The 21,761-nt window shown below is 41.2% G+C and overlaps 1 protein-coding gene across 3 annotated transcripts in view; it reads right to left on the reverse strand.

Annotated features, from left to right (window-relative positions):
- Nucleotides 1-1,309: 1,309 nt before the first annotated feature.
- LOC124040798 (synapse differentiation-inducing gene protein 1-like) overlaps nucleotides 1,310-21,761 on the reverse strand; it is a 46,161-nt gene continuing 25,709 nt past the window's right edge. For all 3 annotated transcript variants that reach the window (XM_046357898.1, XM_046357901.1, XM_046357899.1), the window contains one exon: nucleotides 1,310-2,546. In XM_046357898.1, coding sequence (XP_046213854.1) covers nucleotides 2,388-2,546 — 159 coding nt within the window. In that variant the 3' untranslated portion in view covers nucleotides 1,310-2,387. The remainder of the gene's footprint in view (nucleotides 2,547-21,761) is intronic.

Genomic DNA, 21,761 nt, shown 5'->3' on the forward strand with positions numbered 1-21,761 from the left:
CTTGGCATGCACTTAGAGCCGCGCTAACTACTACGGCGCCCTCGATGTCATGTAAAATGGATGAATCGTCTGGCAAGCTAATATTTGACAGGCAGCGAGAGGTTTCTGCTGCCATGAAATATGCAGTGCGTGCAGGTCATTAGTCATTCTTGGGGAAAGGCTGAATGTAGTTGTACTAGTATGTGCAGTGGAGGTGAGCTGAGGGAATTAGGGGAGTGAGTGGAGAAACCTGATGCTTGAGCAGTGTCCATCATTTAGATCTGTGCGGACTTCAATAAACACTCAATCATTTTTTGTGTGTCTAATAATATTTGTTTTTTTAGAAGCCTTTATATTGTGTATATTATTAATTTATTTTAAACATATTTTATAATGCACAGCATATGCAACAAAATAGCCTAACCTGTAAAACATTTGAACCAGACTGTTTCATGTGTTAATACTGTATATGTTGTAATAAGCAAAGCTATTGTGCATGAAGAAAAAATACAATCATTTTAAGAAAGTTGCAGCTGAACCAACCAAAGTCAGATTGTGAAACCACAGGCACGTCAGACATAACACTACATTTAATTTGCAAGCACTTTTATGTCAAACACTGACTCTCCCAATGAGTCTCCAAAACATTGACAGTTGACATAGTAGCAGTATACAGCAGGAGAAGGAAAAAAATATTGCAAAAAAAAATGATGTATCACATCTATTCCAGTATGTTTATAAATAAAAAGCATAGAGGTATTTACAGCATGGCTTCTGCCTCCAAGGACCCGTCGGCTTCCCCCCCCCCCTTATTTGTGCCTATCAACATTGAGGTACTGCATCTCTGTGTATGCTGGTTCTGTTGGGGAGCTGCAGCCTGTGCACTTCCTATCCCGGACAGAACACAAAAGCATGTCGTCGTAGGGATACAACAAAAGCTCCATGTTTCAGGTGTGAAACGTGTTAAAAAATATTGTGCTACGAGGAAACATCAGTTCTCCCTTGAGATAATAGGGCCACCAAGATACTGTATTGGAGTGTGGTGTCACTTTAATGTACAGTGCCTTCAGAAAGTATTTATACCCCTCGGCTTATTCCACATTTTGTTGCTACACAGCCTGAAATCAAAATGGATTCAATAGATTTTCTTTCTCACACATTTACACACAATACCCCACAAGCGTCCTTCTTTTCACTCAGTTTAGTATTGTGGAGTAACTATAATGTTGTTGATCCATCCTCAGTTTTCTCCTATCACAGCCATTATACTCTATAACTGTTTTGAAGTCACCATTGGCCTCATGGTGAAATCCCTGAGAGGTTTTCTTCCTCTCTGTCAACTGAGTTAGGAAGGAGGCCTGTATCTTTGTAGTGACTGGGTGTATTGACACACCATCCAGAGTGTAATTAATAACTTCAGCATGCTCAAAGGGATATTCAATGTCTGCCCCCCCAACAGATAATTTTACGTGTGGTGTACGGAGATGATGGAGTCATTCAAAAATCATGCTAAACACTATTATTGCACACAGAGTCCATGAAACTTATTATGGGAGCATAATTTTTACTCAACTTATTTAGGCTTGCCATAACAAAAGGGGTAGAATGCTTATTGACTGAAGACATTTCAGCTTGTAAATGTTTTAATGAATTTGTAAAAATGTCTAAAACATAATTCCACTTTGACATTATGGGTTTATTGTGTGTAGTCCAGTGGCAATGAAAAGCTCAATTGAATGCATTTTAAATTCAGGCTGTAATCAAGCGGTGTGAATACTTTCTGTAGGCATCATATATAAACCATCACATTACTTCATAGAATTTGTAATATTCAACCGAGAAATGATCCAGTTGAGCTGCACTGTGTCACATCCACGGATCAATTCAATGTGACGTTGAATAAATGTATACAGGTTGAATGTTTGGATGAGTGACATCTTTTATCCACGACAGGAGCTGCCAGATGTGACTGTTAGTGTGGTGAATGTAGCTGGACATCCACAACTCACCGTTAACTGAGCATTGAACATGCCCCGTAAAACATACAATATGCTCTTGGTACAGGTAATATTTAGTGCATGTTGGTTTGACCTCTCACAGGCTGTGTTATGCCTTGGTAAAACTCAAACCAATTTGAAACATCTATAAAAGAAAAGAAGTCGTGAATGGAACGACTAACAGTCTCTGTTTTTTCTTGGTGAAAATGAGAGAATAGCATGAGCGTTAAAATACCATTATCCATATCAAGAACCTCATGTTAGAGCTCACGAATTGTGTCAATCATATGGCCAGGTTCTGTCCATCCTGATAGTCCCATAGTTTGCAGGCCCATATTCCATTGTTCAATTGCCCCCAAGTGAACCATACCCCCAGCGCAGTCAGTACAGTGCAGTGGGGGCAGGGCAAGGCTACAAGTGGTGGTTCTTGGAGAGGTATGCGATGAGCGCTACAGCCACGCCCACATATATGCCTGTGCCGATGGTGATTGACAGCACAGCCAGGAAGAGGGCACGTCTGGAGCTGGAGCTGGCCAAGTGCAAGTCCCCCTTAGACACCGCCTTGTTTGTCTGAGAGAGAGAGAGAGACCGAGGGCAAAGGGGAGAGAGAGACAGAATTACCCAATTAATAGGAGGAAATTAAACAGTAAATTGTCCCTTTCCAGTGAAATGTATGGGGGATCTTGTGGAGGCGCTCAGCAAAACATGGCAACCCACAGCGGATAAATAACTAAATCCGCTGAGACTCAACTCTCCAACTGGGCCAGTATAATTCTGAAGTCCACGAGACATTATCAAGACTAAAGAGGGATATTCTGATTAATATAGCTCAATACCCTAGAAGTATTCCTTATTATGTCATCTATATACCGCCCTGACCTCCCATATTACCTTGCTGAGGACCATTCTTGGTTTGTTAGCAAGCAGGCCTTTTATCTTCAGCATTATGGGTAGCAATCAAAAGGCCGCCTGTAGACAGGCCCCCTCTAACATTGTTAATTGTGAAAGTTTGAATACCAAAACATTTATTAATGAACCCAATCCTCATTTAAAGATTCCAGACAAAGTTCATCTCGAGGTGGGTAGCGGCTGAAAGCTGATAACCTTACTGGTGCTTGGCCCAAGGTTGAAAAAAAAACTGTCCTTTGGGTAAATGGAGGGTGAAGACAGGAGATTAAGGGATTGTGATGTTTTTATCTTGTTATTTTCTATGTTCAGACAGGAGCATAACATGGACTCATGTGGAGGGCTCCCTGGGGCAAGAAAACTTTATTTCACATTTGAATGTAGAGTGAACACAATGTTACAGTGAAACAACTGATGCAGAGGGAGGAAGGGCGTCAGAGGAGATGGAGTCCTGCGGGCTATTGAAAGCTCCATTATGATTTTTTTTCTTCTAAAATGATTGGAATTTGATGCCATGTTTGCTTCTGTGTGAATGTGGCCCGTGACAGGGTAGCTGAAATATTAATGCATGTAGCCGACCCCAGAGTCCCACGGGAGCCCCACTGAGACGTTAGCTTTACACCATCACTCAGACACAGTACGTCAGCGATAGAGAGGACAAAGAAAGAGGGAGAGTGAGGAAAGGGTAGTCGTAACAAGGAATGACTAAAGCGGTGCTGTGGTAGTCAATTAAACCATAGTACTTATAGCATACAAGAGGTACTCATGGTCTGTTCGTTTTAGCTCACGTTCTTCTCAAGGTAGCTACGAATGTGTTTTCATTTAGAGGAACCTATGATTACTTAATATGCAAATTGCAATTGTGAAGGTTATGCCTCACGGCCATGCAGTACTACTGCAGGCCACACATAATAGAGTTGTATCCGTACGACCAAGAATGGCGCTGGAGGGGGTGCCTTGTGAAAATTCGGCAGCGAGTTGGTAACCCGCCTCTACCATCAGTTCTATTGGCCAATGTGTAATCACTGGAGAATAAAATGGATGAGCACCGTTCGAGACTATCTCAACGAAGTGACATTAACAAGTGTAATATCTTATGTATCACGAGTACAGTGGCTTGCCAAAGTATTCATCCCCCTTGGGATTTTTCCTATTTTGTTAACATAGATTTGTGTGGGGTTTGTATAATTTGATTTACACAACATGCCTACCACTTTGAAGATGCAATTTAAAAAATTGTGAAACAAGAAATAGGACCAAAAAAACCCCAGAAAACTTGAGTATGTATAACTACTCAGCCCCCAAAGTCAATATCACCTTTTGCAGAAATTACAGCTGCAAGTGTCACTCCCAGACCTTAGAGATCCTTTTTATGTCTCTATTTAGGTTTGGTCAGGGTGTGAGTTGGGGTGGGCATTCTATGTTTTGTGTTTCTCAATCAGGAACAGTTGTCTATCGTTGTCTCTGATTGGGAACCATACTTAGGTACCCTTTTCCCACCTGTGTTTGTGGGAAGTTAACTTTGTTTGATGGCACATAGCCTTAAGCTTCACAGTTTGTCTGGTTTATTGTTTTGTCAGCGTCATTTCTTAAATAAAGTAAAATGTACGCTGCACCTTGCTCCTCATCCTTCAACAGCCGTGACAGCAAGTCTCTTGGGGTATGTCTCTATAAGCTTGGCACAATTAGCCACTGGGATTTTTGCCCATTCTTGAAGGCAAAACTGCTCCAGTTGTTTCAAGTTGGATGGGTTCTGCTGGTGTACAGCAATCTTTAAGTCAAACCACAGATTCTCAATTGGATTGAGGTCTGGGCTTTGACTAGGCCATTCCAAGACATTTAAATGTTTCCCCTTAAACCACTCACGTGTTGCTTTAGCAGTAAGCTTAGGGTCATTGTCCTGCTGGAAGGTGAACCTCCGTCCTAGTCTCAAATCTCTGGAAGACTGAAACAGGTTTCCCCCAAGAATTTCCCTGTAGTTAGCGCCATCCATCATTCCTTCAATTCCGGACAGTTTCCCAGACCTTGCAGATGGAAAACATCCCCACAGCATGATGCTGTCACCACCATGGGTGTGAGAGGTGTTGGGTTTGTGCCAGACAGAGTTCTCCTTGATGGACAAAAAGATCAATTTTAGTCTCATCTGACCAGTGTACCTTCTTCCATATGTTTCGGGAGACTCCCACATGCCTTTTGGCAAATACCAAACGTGTTTGCTTATGTTTTTTCTTACGCAAATGGCTTTTTTTCTGGCCACTCTTCAAAGCCCAGCTCTGTGGAGTATACGGCTTAAAGTGGTCCTTTGGACAGATACTCTAATCTCTGCTGTGGAGCTTTGCAGCCCCATCAGGATTTATCTTTGGTCACTTTGTTGCCTCTTTGATTAATGGCCTCCTTGCCTTGCCCGTGAGTTTTGGTGGGCGGCCCTCTCTTGGCAGGTTTGTTGTGGTGCCATATACTTTACTTTTAATAATGGATTTAATGGTGCTCCGTGGGATGTTCAACGTTTTGGATATTTTTTAATAATCCAACCCTGATCTGTACTTCTCCACAACTTTGTCACTGACCTGTTTAGAGAGCTCCTTGGTATTCATGGTGTCGCTTGCTTGGTGGTGCCCCTTGCTTAGTGGTGTTTCAGACTCTGGCGCCTTTCAGAACAGGTGTATATATACTGAGATCATGTGACAGATCATGTGACACACAGATGGACTTTATTTAACAAATTATGTCACTTCTGAAGGTAATTGGTTGCACCAGATCTTATTTGGGGGCTTCATAGCAAAGGGGGTGAATACATACGCACGCACCACTTTTCCATATTTTTCTTGATTTTTTTTAAAACAAGTTATTTTTTTCATTTCACTTCACCAATTTGGACTATTTTGTGTATGTCCATTCCATGAAATCCAAATAAAAATCTATTTTAAATTACAGGTTGTAATGCAACAAAATAGGAAAAAGGCCAAGGGGGATGATTACTTTTGAATGAAGACACAGATAATATACAGTTGGCTGGGGTTTCCGTGCTTCGGCAGGACAGAACAGCTATGTATGGTAAGATGAGGGGTGGTGCTATGTGTCCATTTGTCAATAACAGCTGGTGCGCAATGTCTAATATTATGAAAGTCTTGAGATATTGCTCGCCTGAGGTAGAGTACCTCATGATAAGCTGTAAACCACACTATCTACCAAGATTTTTCATCTATATATTTTTCGCGGCCATCTATTTACCAACACTAATCGACGCTAGCACTAAGACCGCACTCAATGATCTGTATAAAGCCATAAGTAAACAAGAAAATGCTCATCCAGAAGCAGGGCTCCTAGTGGCCGGGAACTTTAATGCAGGCAAACGTAAATCAATTTTACCTCATTTCTACCAGCATGTCACATGTGCAAACAGAGACCACCTTTACTCCAAACACAGACACATATAAAGCTCTCCCTTGCCATCCATTTGGCAAATCTGACCATAATTCAACCCTCCTTATTCCTGCTTACAAGCAAAAACTAAAGCTGGAAGTACCAGTGACCGTACGTTCATATCCCAACCAGAAACCATGGATTACAGGCAACATCCGCACTGAGCTAAAGGCTAGAGCTGCCGCTTTCAAGGAGCGGGACACTAATCTGGACGCTTATAAGAAATCCCGCTATCCCTCAGACGAACCATCAAAACAGGCCAAGCATCAATACAGGACAAAGATTGAATCCTACTACATCGGCCCTGATGCTCATCGGATGTGGAAGGGCTTGCAAACTATTACGGACTACAAAGGGAAACCCAGCCACAAGCTGCACTGATGACGCAATTTCAAATCGCACTCCACACTACCCTTCCCCACCTGGACAAAATGAAGCCTATGTGAGAATGTGGTTAATTGACTACATCTCAGCGTTCTACACCCCCCCCACAACACCATATCTGTCACGATGATCCTCAACATGGGGGGCCCACAGGGGTGCGTGCTAGGCCCTTCTTGTATTCCTTGTTTACCCACAACTGCATGGCCAACCACGACTCCAACACCATCATTAAGTTTGCTGACGACACAACAGTGGTAGCCTTGATCAGCGACAATGATTAGACAGCCTATAGTGAGGAGGTCAGAGACCTGGCAGTGTGGTGCCAGGACAACAACCTCTCTCTCAATGTGAGCAAGACAAAGGAGATGATCGTGGACTACAAGAAAAAAAGGGCCAAACAACCCCCATTCACATTGACGAGGCTGTAGTGGAGCGGGTCGATAATTTCAAGTTTCTTGGTGTCCACATCACCAACAAACTAACATGGTCCAAAACACACCATGAAGAGGGCAAGACAACACCTTTTTCTCCTCAGGAGACTGAAAAGATTTGGCATGGGTCCCCAGATCCTCAAAAAGTTCTAGAGCTGCAACATCGAGAGTATCCTGACCAGTTGCATCACCGCCTGGTATGGCAACTGCTCGGCATCCAACCGTAAGGCGCTACAGAGGGTAGTGAGTACAGCCCAGTACATCACTGGCGCCAAGCTTCCTGCCATCCAGGACCTATAAACTAGGCGTGTCAGACGAAGGCCCCCAAAAATTGTCAAAGACTCCAGTCATTCAAGTCATAGACTGTCCTCTCGACTACCATAAGGCAAGCGGTACCGCTAAGAACATTTCCCAGGACATAGACATATCTGATATTGGCAGAAAGCTTAAATTCTTGTTCATCTAACTGCACTGTCCAATTTACAGTAGCTATTACAGGGAAATAATACCATGCTATTGTTTGAGGAGAGTGTATAATTTTGAACATGAAAAGTTATTAATAAACAAATTAGGCACACTTGGGCAGTCTTGATACAACATTTTGAACAGAAATGCAATTGTTCATTGGAAATGCAATGGTTCAAGTCTAAAACATTGCACATGCACCGGTGCCATCTAGTGGCCAGACTCTAAATTGCACCTGGGCTGGAATAATACATCATGGCCTTTCTCTTGCATTTCAAAGATGGTACAAAAACAATACAAAAGTACAGTTTTTTTTGTTGTATCATCTTTTACCAGATCTATTGTGTTATAGTCTACTACATTACTTTCATATTTCCACAAACTTCAAAGGCAAATCAAATCAAATCAAATCAAATTTTATTTGTCACATACACATGGTTAGCAGATGTTAATGCGAGTGTAGCGAAATGCTTGTGCTTCTAGTTCCGACAATGCAGTGATAACCAACAAGTAATCTAACTAACAATTCCAAAACTACTGTCTTATACACAGTGTAAGGGGATAAGGAACATGTACATAAGGATATATGAATGAGTGATGGTACAGAGCAGCATACAGTAGATGGTATCGAGTACAGTATATACATATGAGATGAGTGTGTAGACAAAGTAAACAAAGTGGCATAGTTAAAGTGGCTAGTGATACATGTGTTACATAAGGATGCAGTCGATGATGTAGAGTACAGTATATACATATGCATATGAGATGAATAATGTAGGGTAAGTAACATTATATAAGGTAGCATTGTTTAAAGTGGCTAGTGATATATTTACATCATTTCCCATCAATTCCCATTATTAAAATGGCTGGAGTTGGGTCAGTGTCAATGACAGTGTGTTGGCAGCAGCCACTCAGTGTTAGTGGTGGCTGTTTAACAGTCTGATGGCCTTGAGATAGAAGCTGTTTTTCAGTCTCTCGGTCCCAGCTTTGATGCACCTGTACTGACCTCGCCTTCTGGATGATAGCGGGGTGAACAGGCAGTGGTTCGGGTGGTTGATGTCCTTGATGATCTTTATGGCCTTCCTGTAACAACGGGTGGTGTAGGTGTCCTGGAGGGCAGGTAGTTTGCCCCCGGTGATGCGTTGTGCAGTCCTCACTACCCTCTGGAGTGCCTTACGGTTGAGGGCGGAGCAGTTGCCGTACCAGGCGGTGATACAGCCCGCCAGGATGCTCTCGATTGTGCATCTGTAGAAGTTTGTGAGTGCTTTTGGTGACAAGCCGAATTTCTTCAGCCTCCTGAGGTTGAATAGGCGCTGCTGCGCCTTCTTCACGACGCTGTCAGTGTGAGTGGACCAATTCAGTTTGTCTGTGATGTGTATGCCGAGGAACTTAAAACTAGCTACCCTCTCCACTACTGTTCCATCGATGTGGATAGGGGTGTTCCCTCTGCTGTTTCCTGAAGTCCACAATCATCTCCTTAGTTTTGTTGACGTTGAGTGTGAGGTTATTTTCCTGACACCACACTCCGAGGGCCCTCACCTCCTCCCTGTAGGCCGTCTCGTCGTTGTTGGTAATCAAGCCTACCACTGTTGTGTCGTCCGCAAACTTGATGATTGAGTTGGAGGCGTGCGTGGCCACGCAGTCGTGGGTGAACAGGGAGTACAGGAGAGGGCTCAGAACGCACCCTTGTGGGGCCCCCGTGTTGAGGATCAGCGGGGAGGAGATGTTGTTGCCTACCCTCACCACCTGGGAGCGGCCCGTCAGGAAGTCCAGTACCCAGTTGCACAGGGCGGGGTCGAGACCCAGGGTCTCGAGCTTGATGACGAGCTTGGAGGGTACTATGGTGTTGAATGCCGAGCTGTAGTCGATGAACAGCATTCTCACATAGGTATTCCTCTTGTCGAGGTGGGTTAGGGCAGTGTGCAGTGTGGTTGAGATTGCATCGTCTGTGGACCTATTTGGGCGGTAAGCAAATTGGAGTGGGTCTAGGGTGTCAGGTAGGGTGGAGGTGATATGTGTTTCCTTTCAAATGGTACCAAGAATATGCATATCCTTGCTTCAGGGCCTGAACTACATGCATTTAGATTGGGGTATGTCAATTTAGGGGAAAATTGAAAAAAAAGGGCTAATACTTAAGAGGTAACAGATTCTACCCCAAAGCCATAAGACTGCTGAACAATTAATCAAAGGCCACCCTGACTATTTACATTGACAAGCCCTTTTGTTTTTATACTGCTGCTACTCACTGTTTATTATCTATGCTTGGTCCCTTTACCTCTACCTATATGTACAAATTACCTCGACTAACCTGTACACCTGCACATTGACTCGGTTTTGGTACCCCCTGTAAATAGCTTCGGTATTGTTATTTTATTGTGTTACTTTTTGTTTTATTTAGTAAATATTTTCTTAACTCTTTCTGATATTTTTATCACTAATTGGTATTTTTTCATATCATATCAGCTCTTTTGTCAATAATTGGTAAAAATATCAGAATTGAGCTGCCTGTGTAACAGCCTATGCTGTTCAAGGTTACAGAGTTGGGGCTAATTGATAATTGTGAACACCAGGCTGGCAGCGGAGATGTCATTCAGTGGAACCGGTCCTTCCTGTCATGACAATTTCATTTTCACACCAAACAGTGCCAAAGAACAGAGGTGTTGGAATAATTGACACATAGTTCAATTCAAATGTGTTACCAGTGTGTGAAAAGACCATAACCAATCATGTGGAATCACAGGGAGGGATAACACCACCTTTGTGTTAGGATCTGTGTAACTTGTGACCCAAGTTGTGGGATCGTTCATAAATTCCAGGCTTTTATGTTCAAAAGAACCAGGATTCTTCTCTTGCTCCATCATATAAACTAGATAAACCTAATAGGTTAAGTGAACATGCATTTTCTCTCATAGTTCTCATGATGCCTAGAATGATTAAATATGCACGTGCCATGCCAAAACATAAATAAATGTTTTCCATTACAATGATCAATACAATAGCAGTTTTAATGTAGTCTGGAGGAGAGACACAGCCGTCATTCAGTCCACTGCTTTCTGTAATACAGAAATATCGAATTCAGTCAATGTGATGGAATATCTTTTCACTGACACATGATCGTGGAGTGCCATTGTTAACAAAGCAACCACGTCCACGGTGTGTGCCGATGCCCCCTTAGTCTACATAAGGTTCCTCTGTACACTTATCCCTGTGGCCCTGCAATGCAAACTCAAGTCAAATAGATGTATGTAATGGTTCCTGTCAGGACATACATTTCTGTCCTTGAGCACAGGGAGTTCTGTGCTCTATTTATATTACTGGCGTATGTCTAGGCCTGAGGAACAGAGAATTCGGTTTTTGGATTCAGTCCTGTCTGCAGCCTCAGTTAGAAGCTTTCATGGAAGGCTATTATCTTGTTTTTCATTTGACTCACCGCGGATAAAATGTGCTTGAATCAATGAGGACATTACCTAATGACTTACTATGTCAACAAGACTAACCCTAGCTCTGAATAACTTAATGGTACTCCAAACTGTAAAAAGTTTATTGAAGATGTGATTTCACCCTCTTGCCTACGTCCCTCAATGACAAATATACTAAAGACGTATTTACAAGAGAGAAGAAGGCCAATAATATATTACGCAATAATCGTTTTAATTTTCAGATTGATTAAAAATCCTCCTACTTGAAAATTGGTAATATAAACTTAAACCTAGTACTCATTAGAGATAAGGATATATACAAAACAAGGTAATCATCTTTAAAAAAGGAAGCATAATGATTTCTCCAATCAAAAAGCTTAATTCTTGGAAGCCAAGGTAATCAAGGTAATTCAAACAATTCATTGCAGTTTTTGCTACTGCTTCGCATTGAGGTCAAATATACTCTCTTATGTATATAATATATTACATTTACTGTGTTTTGGTGGACAACCCACCCCTAACACACACACACACACACACACAAATCCGCACACAGTCTCTGTCCAACTGTCCAACTCCAAACAATGCTACCATGAGGACCAAAGGCTGATTATCATCCCCTGCGTGGGGATCCCTGATCCATAGTTAATCTGGGCTTGATTGTATTATTTCATTTGAAGAGATCAAACTCCCACCCACTGCTTCCAACATACAGAGCCATGACTGCATGGAACTCCCATCTCCAATTACTCAAGCAAACAGCAAAATTACCTTTGAAAAATAGACAAAACATTTTATGGGACGACTGGGACTGTGGGGACACACAAACACACATTTTAGTTGTATCGTTTGTACCATCATTTTTGTATATCGTTGTATTTTACATCTGTGACTTTCCTTGTCTCTCACTGTATCAGGTTTTGTTGCTTGCCATGTTTAGTGTTCTTTGTGGTCCCCAGGAAGAATAGCTGCTGCTTCGGAAAAAGCTAATGGGGATTCTAATAAACCAATAAACCAAAAAATAAACCAAACCGAAAAACAACATAGTTATAGTGGAAGTCTGAGAAAGATTTTACTACGTCACCGGAGCACAACGTATGTTTGCTGTTGTTGAACGCTGTCGAACGCAGAAAACTGAACTAAAGAACTCAAATCTGAAGCTTTTGTTATTACTCTAGTGTCTGTATTTGATGTAACACACATTTCCGCAGGGGGGAGGGGAAGTCGGGCATGACACAACTAATGACCTTCACTATCTCCAAGTTGTGAGTACACATGCACAGTATAATCATTCACAGAGTTATGCGAAGGTAATATAGGCCTTTGTTAACATGACAATGAACCCTAATAGATCTGTGTTGTCTATCACATTACATACAGTGTACAAAACAGAATATGAGTCATTTTTGCATACTTGAAAAGGTCAGCGGAAATGGTTGTTTAGGCTGCCAGCAGAATTGTACATGAGGACAATGAAACATGCAGGTGGACATGAAAATGACTGTTGATGAATGTGTACAAAACATTAGGAACACCTTCCTAATATTTTGTCCTCAAAACAGCCTCAACTTCTTGGGGCATGGACTCTACAAGTTGGCGAAAGCGTTCCACAGGGATGCTGGCCCCTGTTGACTCCACTGCTTTCCACAGTTGTGTCAAGTTGGCTGGATGTCCTTTGGGTGGTGGCCCATTCTTGACACACACAGGAAACTGTTGTGTGTGAAAAACCCAGCAGTGTTGCAGTTCTTGACACACTCAAACTGGTGCGCCTGGCATCTACTACCATACCCCATTCAAAAAGGTACTTTGTTTTTATTTAACCTTTATTTAACTAGGCAAGTCAGTTAAGAACAAATTCTAATTTACAATGACGGTCTACCCCGGCCATTCCCGGACGACGCTGGGCCAATTGTGCACCGGGCCTGTGTGATTCCCAATCACAGCCGGATGTGATACAGCCTAGATTCGAACCAGGGACTGTAGTGGTGCCTCTTGTACTGAGGTGCAGTGCCTTAAACTGCTGTGCCACTTGGGAACCCTTAAATCTATTGTCTTGCCTATTCAGCCTCTGAATGGTAAACACAATCCATACCTCAATTGTCTCAACGCTTAAAAATCCTTCTTTAACCTGTCTCCTCCCCTTCATCTACACTGATTGTGACATCAAAAAGGATCATAGCTTCAGAGCAGGTGTTCCTAATGTTTTGTGCACTCAGTGTATGAGAGATATCTCTATAGAATGGCTTCAATGTTATTATTTAAAGGATAAGAGGAGGATAACATACTGAGATCAAGATTTATTAGTAACTCTCATGAGCCCTTCAAAAATACAGACTGTTTGTTTCAGATGACTGACAAATGTAACAAAATGCCACATTGCTCTCAGTCTGTGTCTCGTTATTCTAACTATACTCAGTTTTAACTACAGGATGCCACATAGGGTTTTGTTGAGTCTTACAGACACTACCATTTTCCACCTAGCCCTCCCCAGCAGTTAATGAGCATACTAAGTATGTAAATATGATTAACAACCCTATTGTTCTGCACAGGCGAGAAACAGTTCTTTGTAATTACTGGTTCAATTTAAGTTGGCTTAATGAATTACAATCAAGTCAAAACAAAAACGAATTAACCACGGAGCAACCGCAGTTCCTCAGATGCAGTAAGGAGAAAGAGAAAACAACCATTTTCAGAATGAAAAACGTGTTTTACAAACACATTAGACAATTATCTTCTACCCTTGAGATCTGAGGGCGTTGACTGAAAATAATCTTTCACATTTCAACAAAACACTTAGTGCTCCTACACTATCATCCACAGGGACATACATGTACTGTATACACTACATGAAAGTATAGGTAATTGTGGATATACAGTGACAAGAAAAAGTATGTATGTGAACCCTTTGGAAATACCATAAAATGTGATCTGATCTTCATCTAGGTCACAACAATAGACAAACACAGTCTGCTTAAACTAATAACACACAAACAATTATAGGTTTTCATGTCTTTATTGAACATACCGCATAAACATTCACAGTGCAGGATGGGAAAAATATGTGAACCCTTGGCTTTAATAACTGATTGACCCTCCTTTGGCAGCAATAACAACCAAACATTTTCTGTAGTTGCGGATCAGACATGCACAACGGTCAGGAGGAATTTTGGGCCATTCAGTTTCAGTTCAGCAATATTCTTGGGATGTCTGGTGTGAACTGCTGTCGAGGTCATGCCACAGCATTTTTTTTTTACCCCCTTTTTTCTCCCCAATTTCGTGGTATCCAATTGGTAGTAGTTACGGTCTTGTCTCATCTCTGCAAAACCCGTACGGACTCGGGAGAGGCGAAGGTCGAGAGCCATGCGTCCTCCGAAGCCGCAATGCTTCTTGACACAACGCTCATCCAACCCGGAAGCCAGCCGCACCAATGTGTTGGAGGAAACACCATACACCTGGCGACCTGGTCAGCGTGCATTGCGCCCGGCCCACCACAGGAGTCGCTAGTGCGCGATGAGACAAGGATATCCCTGCCGGTCAAGCCCTCCCTAACCCAGAGTCTCTGGTGGCACAGCTAGCACTGCGATGCAGCGCCTTAGGGCCTCCTGGGTGGCGCAGAGGTCTATGACACAGAATCCCAATCAGGTTGAGGTCAGAACTCTGACTGGGCCACTCCAGAAGGCGTATTTTCTTCTGTTGAAGCCATTTGGTTGTTGATTTACTTCTATGTTTTGGGTCGTTGTCCTGTTGCAGACCTTCTGTTGAGCTTCAATTGGCGGACAGATGGCCTAACATTCTCTTGCAAAATGTCTTGATAAACTTGGGAATTCATTTTTCCGTCGATGATAGCAAGCTGTCCAGGCCCTGAGGAAGCAAAGCAGCCCAGAGCCATGTTGCTCCCTCCACCATACTTTACAGTTGGGATGAGGTTTTGATGTTGGTGTGCTGTGCCTTTTTTTCTCCACACATAGTGTTGTCTGTTCCTTCCAAACAACTCAACTGTAGTTACATCTGTCTACACAATATTTTGCCAGTAGCGCTGTGGAACATCCAGGTGCACTTTTGCAAACTTCAGACGTGCAGAAATGTTTTTTTTTTTGGACAGCAGTGGCTTCTTCCGTGGTGTCCTCCCATGAACACCATTCTTGTTTAGTGTTTTACGTATCATAGACTCGTCAACAGAGATCTCAGCATGTTCCAGAGATTTCGGTATGTCTTTAGCTGACACTCTAGGATTCTTCTTAACCTCATTGAGCGTTCTGCACTGTGCTCTTGCAGACATCTTTGCAGGACAGCCACTCCTAGGGAGAGTAGCAACAGTGCTGAACTTTATCCATTTATAGACAATTTGTTTTACAGTGGACTGATGAACATCAAGGCTTTTAGAGATACTTTTGTAACCCTTTCCAGCTTTATGTAGGTCAACTATTCTTAATCTTAGGTCTTCTGAGATCTCTTTTGTCTGAGGCATGGTTCACATCAGGCATTGCTTCTTGTGAATAGAAAACTCTATTTTTGTGAGTGTTTTTAATAGGGCAAGGCAGCTTTAACCAACATCTCCAATCTCGTCTCATTGATTGGACTCCGGGTTAGTTGACACCTGACTCCAATTGGCTTTTGGAGAAGTCATTAACCTAGGGGTTCACATACTTTTTCCGACCTACACTGTGAATGTTTAAATGATGTATTCAATATAGACAAGAAAAATACAACAAGTTGTGTGTTATTTGTTTAAGCACACTGTGTTTGTCTATTGTTGTGACTTAAATGAAGATCAGATCAAATTTGATGACCGATTTATGCAGAAATCCAGGCAATTGCAAAGGGTTCACATACTTTTTCTTGCCACTGTATCTATGAGTGAATTTGTTTTATACATGGTAGAAAACCTTTGCTTTGTGGAATATGTCCGCCATCGCTCAAGGAGGATTTTCGTTCCTAGCTTATTCCATACAAGGCCCACTCTCACACAATCGTGCCAAAATATTATGTAAAAAGCTTAGCCAATTTGTGTGGAGCATGCTCTAAAAGCAGTGAATCAGATTATACACACTGGCGTAGCAAAAACAGATTGTTGCAGTTTGGTATCGTAACATTGAGACGTCACTTTAGGTGTCGGGACCTATTCAACTTTGCCCATGTGATATGACGGAGATTGATTTAAATAAGATCTACAGTAATAATAATCATCTTGTGACAAAAAAAAGGTCATTATTAAGCTGCACATATAATCCTGTGTTTTTCCATCTCACCATCTGTATACACCACCGCCTTATTTAAAGAATAACAACTACATGGCAAAAATTATGCTCAGGAGAGTAGTTTTAACAATCCCAATACAATCCTCCTTGACGACACCAATGAATCAAAACAATTCAGCCAATGACAGAAGAAACGGTTGAGTGTTACAGGTGATAGTAAACATGCCAGGTAAACAACCTCTCCCTCAACATTGACAGCAAAACAAGGGAGCCGATTGTGGACTTCAGGAGGAAGCAGGCTGGACACGCCCCCATCAACAGGGCCGCCGTACACATCTCAGAGAAGATTAAATGGTCTAACCACACGGACAACGTAGTGATGTCATGACAGCAGAAATTTGGCCTGTCCCGGAGGGCCTGCACAGTGTTCTACAGGAGCACCACCTGCTCCTGTTACTCCCCCTATGGACATTTTTCCCTCACACCCTCAACAGTCACTTACCTTACATGCTGCTCCACCTATGGACAGTCTTTCTCATGCAGCTCTTCCCCCTGCTACATATGTGTCCCCCGATGGACAGTCCAACCCCACAGACTTTTGCCCCCACCCCAATGACAGTCACTGTTGCGGGGATCAAGTGAAAAAAAATCTATAACAATATTAATGAAAAAATTATAATATATGTATATTATAATTTTTTCATTAAAATTGTTATAGATTTTTTTTCACTTGATCCCCACACCCCCTCAATGGTCAGGCTTCTCCCCTTATGGTCATTCCCCCACACCCCCTAAACAGTCTTTATTCTGCCTCTACCTCAATGGACATTTATTTATTCATCACTGCCACAGTTGTTATTGTGTATATAGTTCTATTTCCATTGTTGTTATTTATTACCATATTCTTTATTTTGCCTGGTCCTGCATGTTGGAGGTCAAAGCCTAAGATTTTCACTGTACCCTGCAATCACACCTGCAACCCTGTACATGTGACTATTAAATACTGAAACGGAATCATAGAAGACTATTCTTGTTTATCCATGCATCTGTGGCTTTGATAATGGAAATCCTGTGGAGACACACTATACTGGTCTCAACCTAAACTAAATGAGGTGTTACCTACAGTATTCTTACACAGCAGTCATATGACCAGTTTAATCTCCAACAGATCCTGTGTTTAGGCTGTTCAATTTGTTTGGACAGTGCGCTCCCAGTTTAATCAATCTTTGGGCCAGTAAATGGACCCATGCACTTCTACATTACATGTGGATGCTACCATGATTACGGATAATCCTGAATGAATCGTGAATAATGCTTTTGAAATTTAGACACACATATCCCCCCTAAAAAAATGGTAAGAGGGGGTATGGTATTTGCGCGTCTAACTTTCTCACTCATCATTATTCATGATTCATTCAGGATTATCCGTAATCACGGTAGCCTCCACGTTAATGTAGAAGTGTTTAGAAACATATGCTATTGTTATTTGTCCCAATAGTTTTGGTCCCCTAGAATAGGGGAACTACATACAAAAAGTGCTGTAATTTCTAAACTGTTCACCCGATATTCACTACCGTTCAAAAGTTTGGGGTCACTTAGAAATGTCCTTGTTTTTGAAAGAAAAACACATTTCTTGTCCATTAAAATAACATCAAATTGATCAGAAATACAGTGTAGACATGGTTAATGTGGAAAATGACTATTGTAGCTCTAAACTGCTGATATTTAATGGAATATCTACATAGTGTACAGAGGACCATTATCAGCAACCATCACTGTGTTCCAATGGCACGTTGTGTTAGCTAATCCAAGTTTATCATTTTAAAAGGCTAATTGATCATTAGAAAACCCTTTTGCAATTATGTTAGCACAGCTGAAAACTGTTGTTTTGATTACAGAAGCAATAAAACTGGCCTTCTTAGACTAGTTGAGTATCGGGACATTTGTGGGTTTGATTACATGCTCAACATGCCCAGAAACAAATACCTTTCTTCTGAAACTTGTCAGTTTATTCTTGTTCTGAGAAATGAAGGCTATTCCATGCGAGAAATTGCCAAGAAACTGAAGATCTTGTACAACGGTGTGTACTACCAATAGTTGAAACTGAAGATCTTGTACAACGGTGTGTACTACCAATAGTTGAAACTGAAGATCTTGTACAACGGTGTGTACTACCAATAGTTGAAACTGAAGATCTTGTACAACGGTGTGTACTACCAATAGTTGAAACTGCATTTTGTTGTTGTTGCAATAATCACTGTCCGTCTATGAAAATGCCCATTTTGTTACAGATTTAGCCAGAACCCTGCATAATACACATTCACTAATAATAACAAACTTCCTGTAGCAGGTATTATAGGTCTCATAAACAATCTCTCAAGCACAAGCCCACCTGCTAGTGAGTGGTCAGCAATTGTTTATATTTAAAGCCCAGCTAACTTGGATCTATTTGCCAGCTAACAAGATAGAACAGTTTAATTGTTATGAACACACCCAGTGTTGCCATGTTCGCTGTTTTCCCACAATTGGGCTACTTTGAAAACTATGTCGCGGGTGAAAATGTATTGGTCGCACGTGGCAAGTTTTTGGGCTATTTCTGGGTTGCACCGCGGCCGCTATGGCATCTTCCTTAAAAACATATATATTTCACTGTGATCTGCTGCTGACTGTTAGGCAGTGAGTCAGGCTGTTGCTGAGTGAGTGGTGGGGAGGGCCGGAGGGGTGTGTGTGTGTGTTGAGAGAGCACTACAGCTATTGAGTCACGTGCGTGAGAGGAGAGGGAGCAGCATGCCCGAACGTGGTATTTAAATTGTTATTACGTAGGCACCTATTTCCAACACTTTTTCAGTAAAACATATTAATTAGCAAGAACTGATGAATATCATAAAATAATGGAAATAATGACTTCGGGCACACTAGAGCGCATTACATAAATTCGCTCGGAGGGAGTCTAAACTGTATTCCAAAACCTCTTAAAGATCGGACCCTTTTTTTCAATTTCCACCTAAAATTACATACCCAACCCCTCTAGCTGCCTGTAGCTCAGGACCTGAAGCAAAGATATGCATATTCTTGATACCATTTGAAAGGAAACGTGAAATGAATGAAGGAGAATATAACACATTAGATCTGGTAAAAGATAATACAAAAAAAATAAGAAGAATTAAACGCATGTTTTTTAAAATCATCTTTGAAATGTAAGCGAAAAGCTATACATTAAGATAGGATTCTAGGTGTAATTTAGATGTTGTCCACAAGATGGCAGCAGTGTGTGTGCAAAGTTCCTGTGAAGAATTACATTACTACACAACAGTCTGCCAGAAGTTTGCCTAAATAATGTGCGCAATTGGTCAATTTATACATTTTCAAATACATAACTATAGGGAACATACAAAAATGCTATGATAAAAAAAGCACATTTACACACTCCCGGGGGGGGTTACATTTCCATCTGCCATTAAGTAGCCTATTAATGTATATGCCATTGTAGGCTACCATTTGATACAATAAATGTTGACATGGCGATATCACTGGAGTCATTTCAAATAAATTTGTGCCACTTGTGTAGTCTACCTGGAGCTGGCAAACCAATTGAATAAATCGCCTATAACTTCCGTTTATTGTTGTTGTATCCTTATGTTATGCAATTACTGTTATGCAATTATTAATGGACATGTTTCGTTCATTCAATTGGAACTTATCAAACTCTATCGCAATTTCAGATCAGTTGTTAGAAATAATTAGATTGATGGTAACAGATTAGACTACAGGTTAAAAAAATCTAAAAAAGAAACATTGGTTGTTGTTGACCAGCATATTCAGTTCATATCCATATTATTAACATTTATGTTTGAAATTGTGTCACCCATCCTCAGTAGCCTATTCCAACAGGCTATTGGGAAACACAAGCACTTCTTACCTCATAATCTATTAATGTTGGATAAATTTGTCTGTTAATTTGAACTAAGCAAGCTGCTAAATCGTTCAGTTCACATCTTGCCTACATCTTATCTAGGCTACTATAGACTATCTGAAATGAGATGTAGGCCTATCAGGGGCTATAAACTACCTGCCTTTATCTTAGCAAACCCATGTCAAAATTCAATTACAATCCTAAAGCCAGATTTGAGTTTGTAGCCTATGCCTATTGAAATGTCAATCACACAAATAGGCCATTTATAACGGTGTATAGTCTTAACATCTGGCACATAATAACAGCACAATTGTCAGAAAATAACCAAAAGGTTTTTGTTATGTTCTTCCTCTGTTTCTTGATCAGAGATTTTCAGATCGTCTGTCCAACTTTCATCACTCAAACTCTCCTGTCCGATTTCTCTATAGTTATGCACATCCGCAGAGGGGATTTATTTACAATTAGAAAACAATTATATTCTCTGGTATATCAGACCATGAAAAATAATACTTTTTACTCTTTTAATTACGTTACAAGTTACTACGATATTCCTTCTTAATTGGCTCGATAACGTTATGGGGAAAAAATGAGTTATTATATAAACACATCAACTCTTCTCTTGCTGTGAAAAAGAATGGGGCTAGTTTTCAGGCCTTTTGGCCGGGTTGAGTGGTCCTTGGGCTCAATTTTAGCTAGACCTGGCAACCCTGAACACATCCTTCTGTCCGTCTCCAACTGTTTGAACAGCATGCTAGCCTGTCTACTTTGTTCAGGATGTTGAAATCATGTGGCCTACCTTGTTTTTCAGAATGAGAACAAGTTCCCAATTCCTTATATAACAGTATTTTATGCTTATGCACATTTATAAAGACCAAACTAGACAGTATAATAGTCTGTGGCAAAAATGCTGCCAGCAGTACACACGTGCAGATAAAAACTGTGCATTCATTCATTTCCAGAATCAATGTTCATTGATACTACCGTTTTAGTAGGGTGTGCTCTTTGCAAAATTTAAGGAGTTGAAACAGAAAAAGGGTATTTGTTAGAAAGGTTACGTTGTCGTCTACTACAGTAAAATATTGTCTCAATGTGTTTCGGTGTCCATATAACCAATTCTAATATAATAATAATAATATATGCCATTTAGCAGACGCTTTTATCCAAAGCGACTTACAGTCATGTGTGCATACATTCTACGTATGCAAATAACGAGTGGAATCCACTTGTTGTCAAGAGAGGAAGAGGAAGAGGTGATCTTTCATCTGTTGTTGTTATGAGTGGCAGGGGGAGGGGCTTGGTGTGTGTGTGTGTGTGTAAATGGGAAGGTGCACAGCATAGGTGCACAGTCACAGCAGAAGGAGCGAAGGAGACAAGACCAAAAAGACAACATGAGAACAAGCAGACATAAGGGTTCATAAAAAAACTAAAAGATAACATAAATAAACTTGATTCTTACAATACAGGCATTTGGAATATCGAGCTAAAACATAAACTCAAATGAATTCGATATATTGCCCAGCACTAAAATGAAATACTAAATGGTATATTCAAACCAGGGAAATACCCCCATAGAAATGCACTTTAAAATGTTGAAAGAGATATGCATGTTCCCCAAATAGCATCCCCAGAGATAAATGGAAGGATTT

This window comes from Oncorhynchus gorbuscha, linkage group LG08, assembly GCF_021184085.1.
Source record: "Oncorhynchus gorbuscha isolate QuinsamMale2020 ecotype Even-year linkage group LG08, OgorEven_v1.0, whole genome shotgun sequence".
In the NCBI taxonomy this organism is placed as follows: domain Eukaryota; kingdom Metazoa; phylum Chordata; class Actinopteri; order Salmoniformes; family Salmonidae; genus Oncorhynchus; species Oncorhynchus gorbuscha.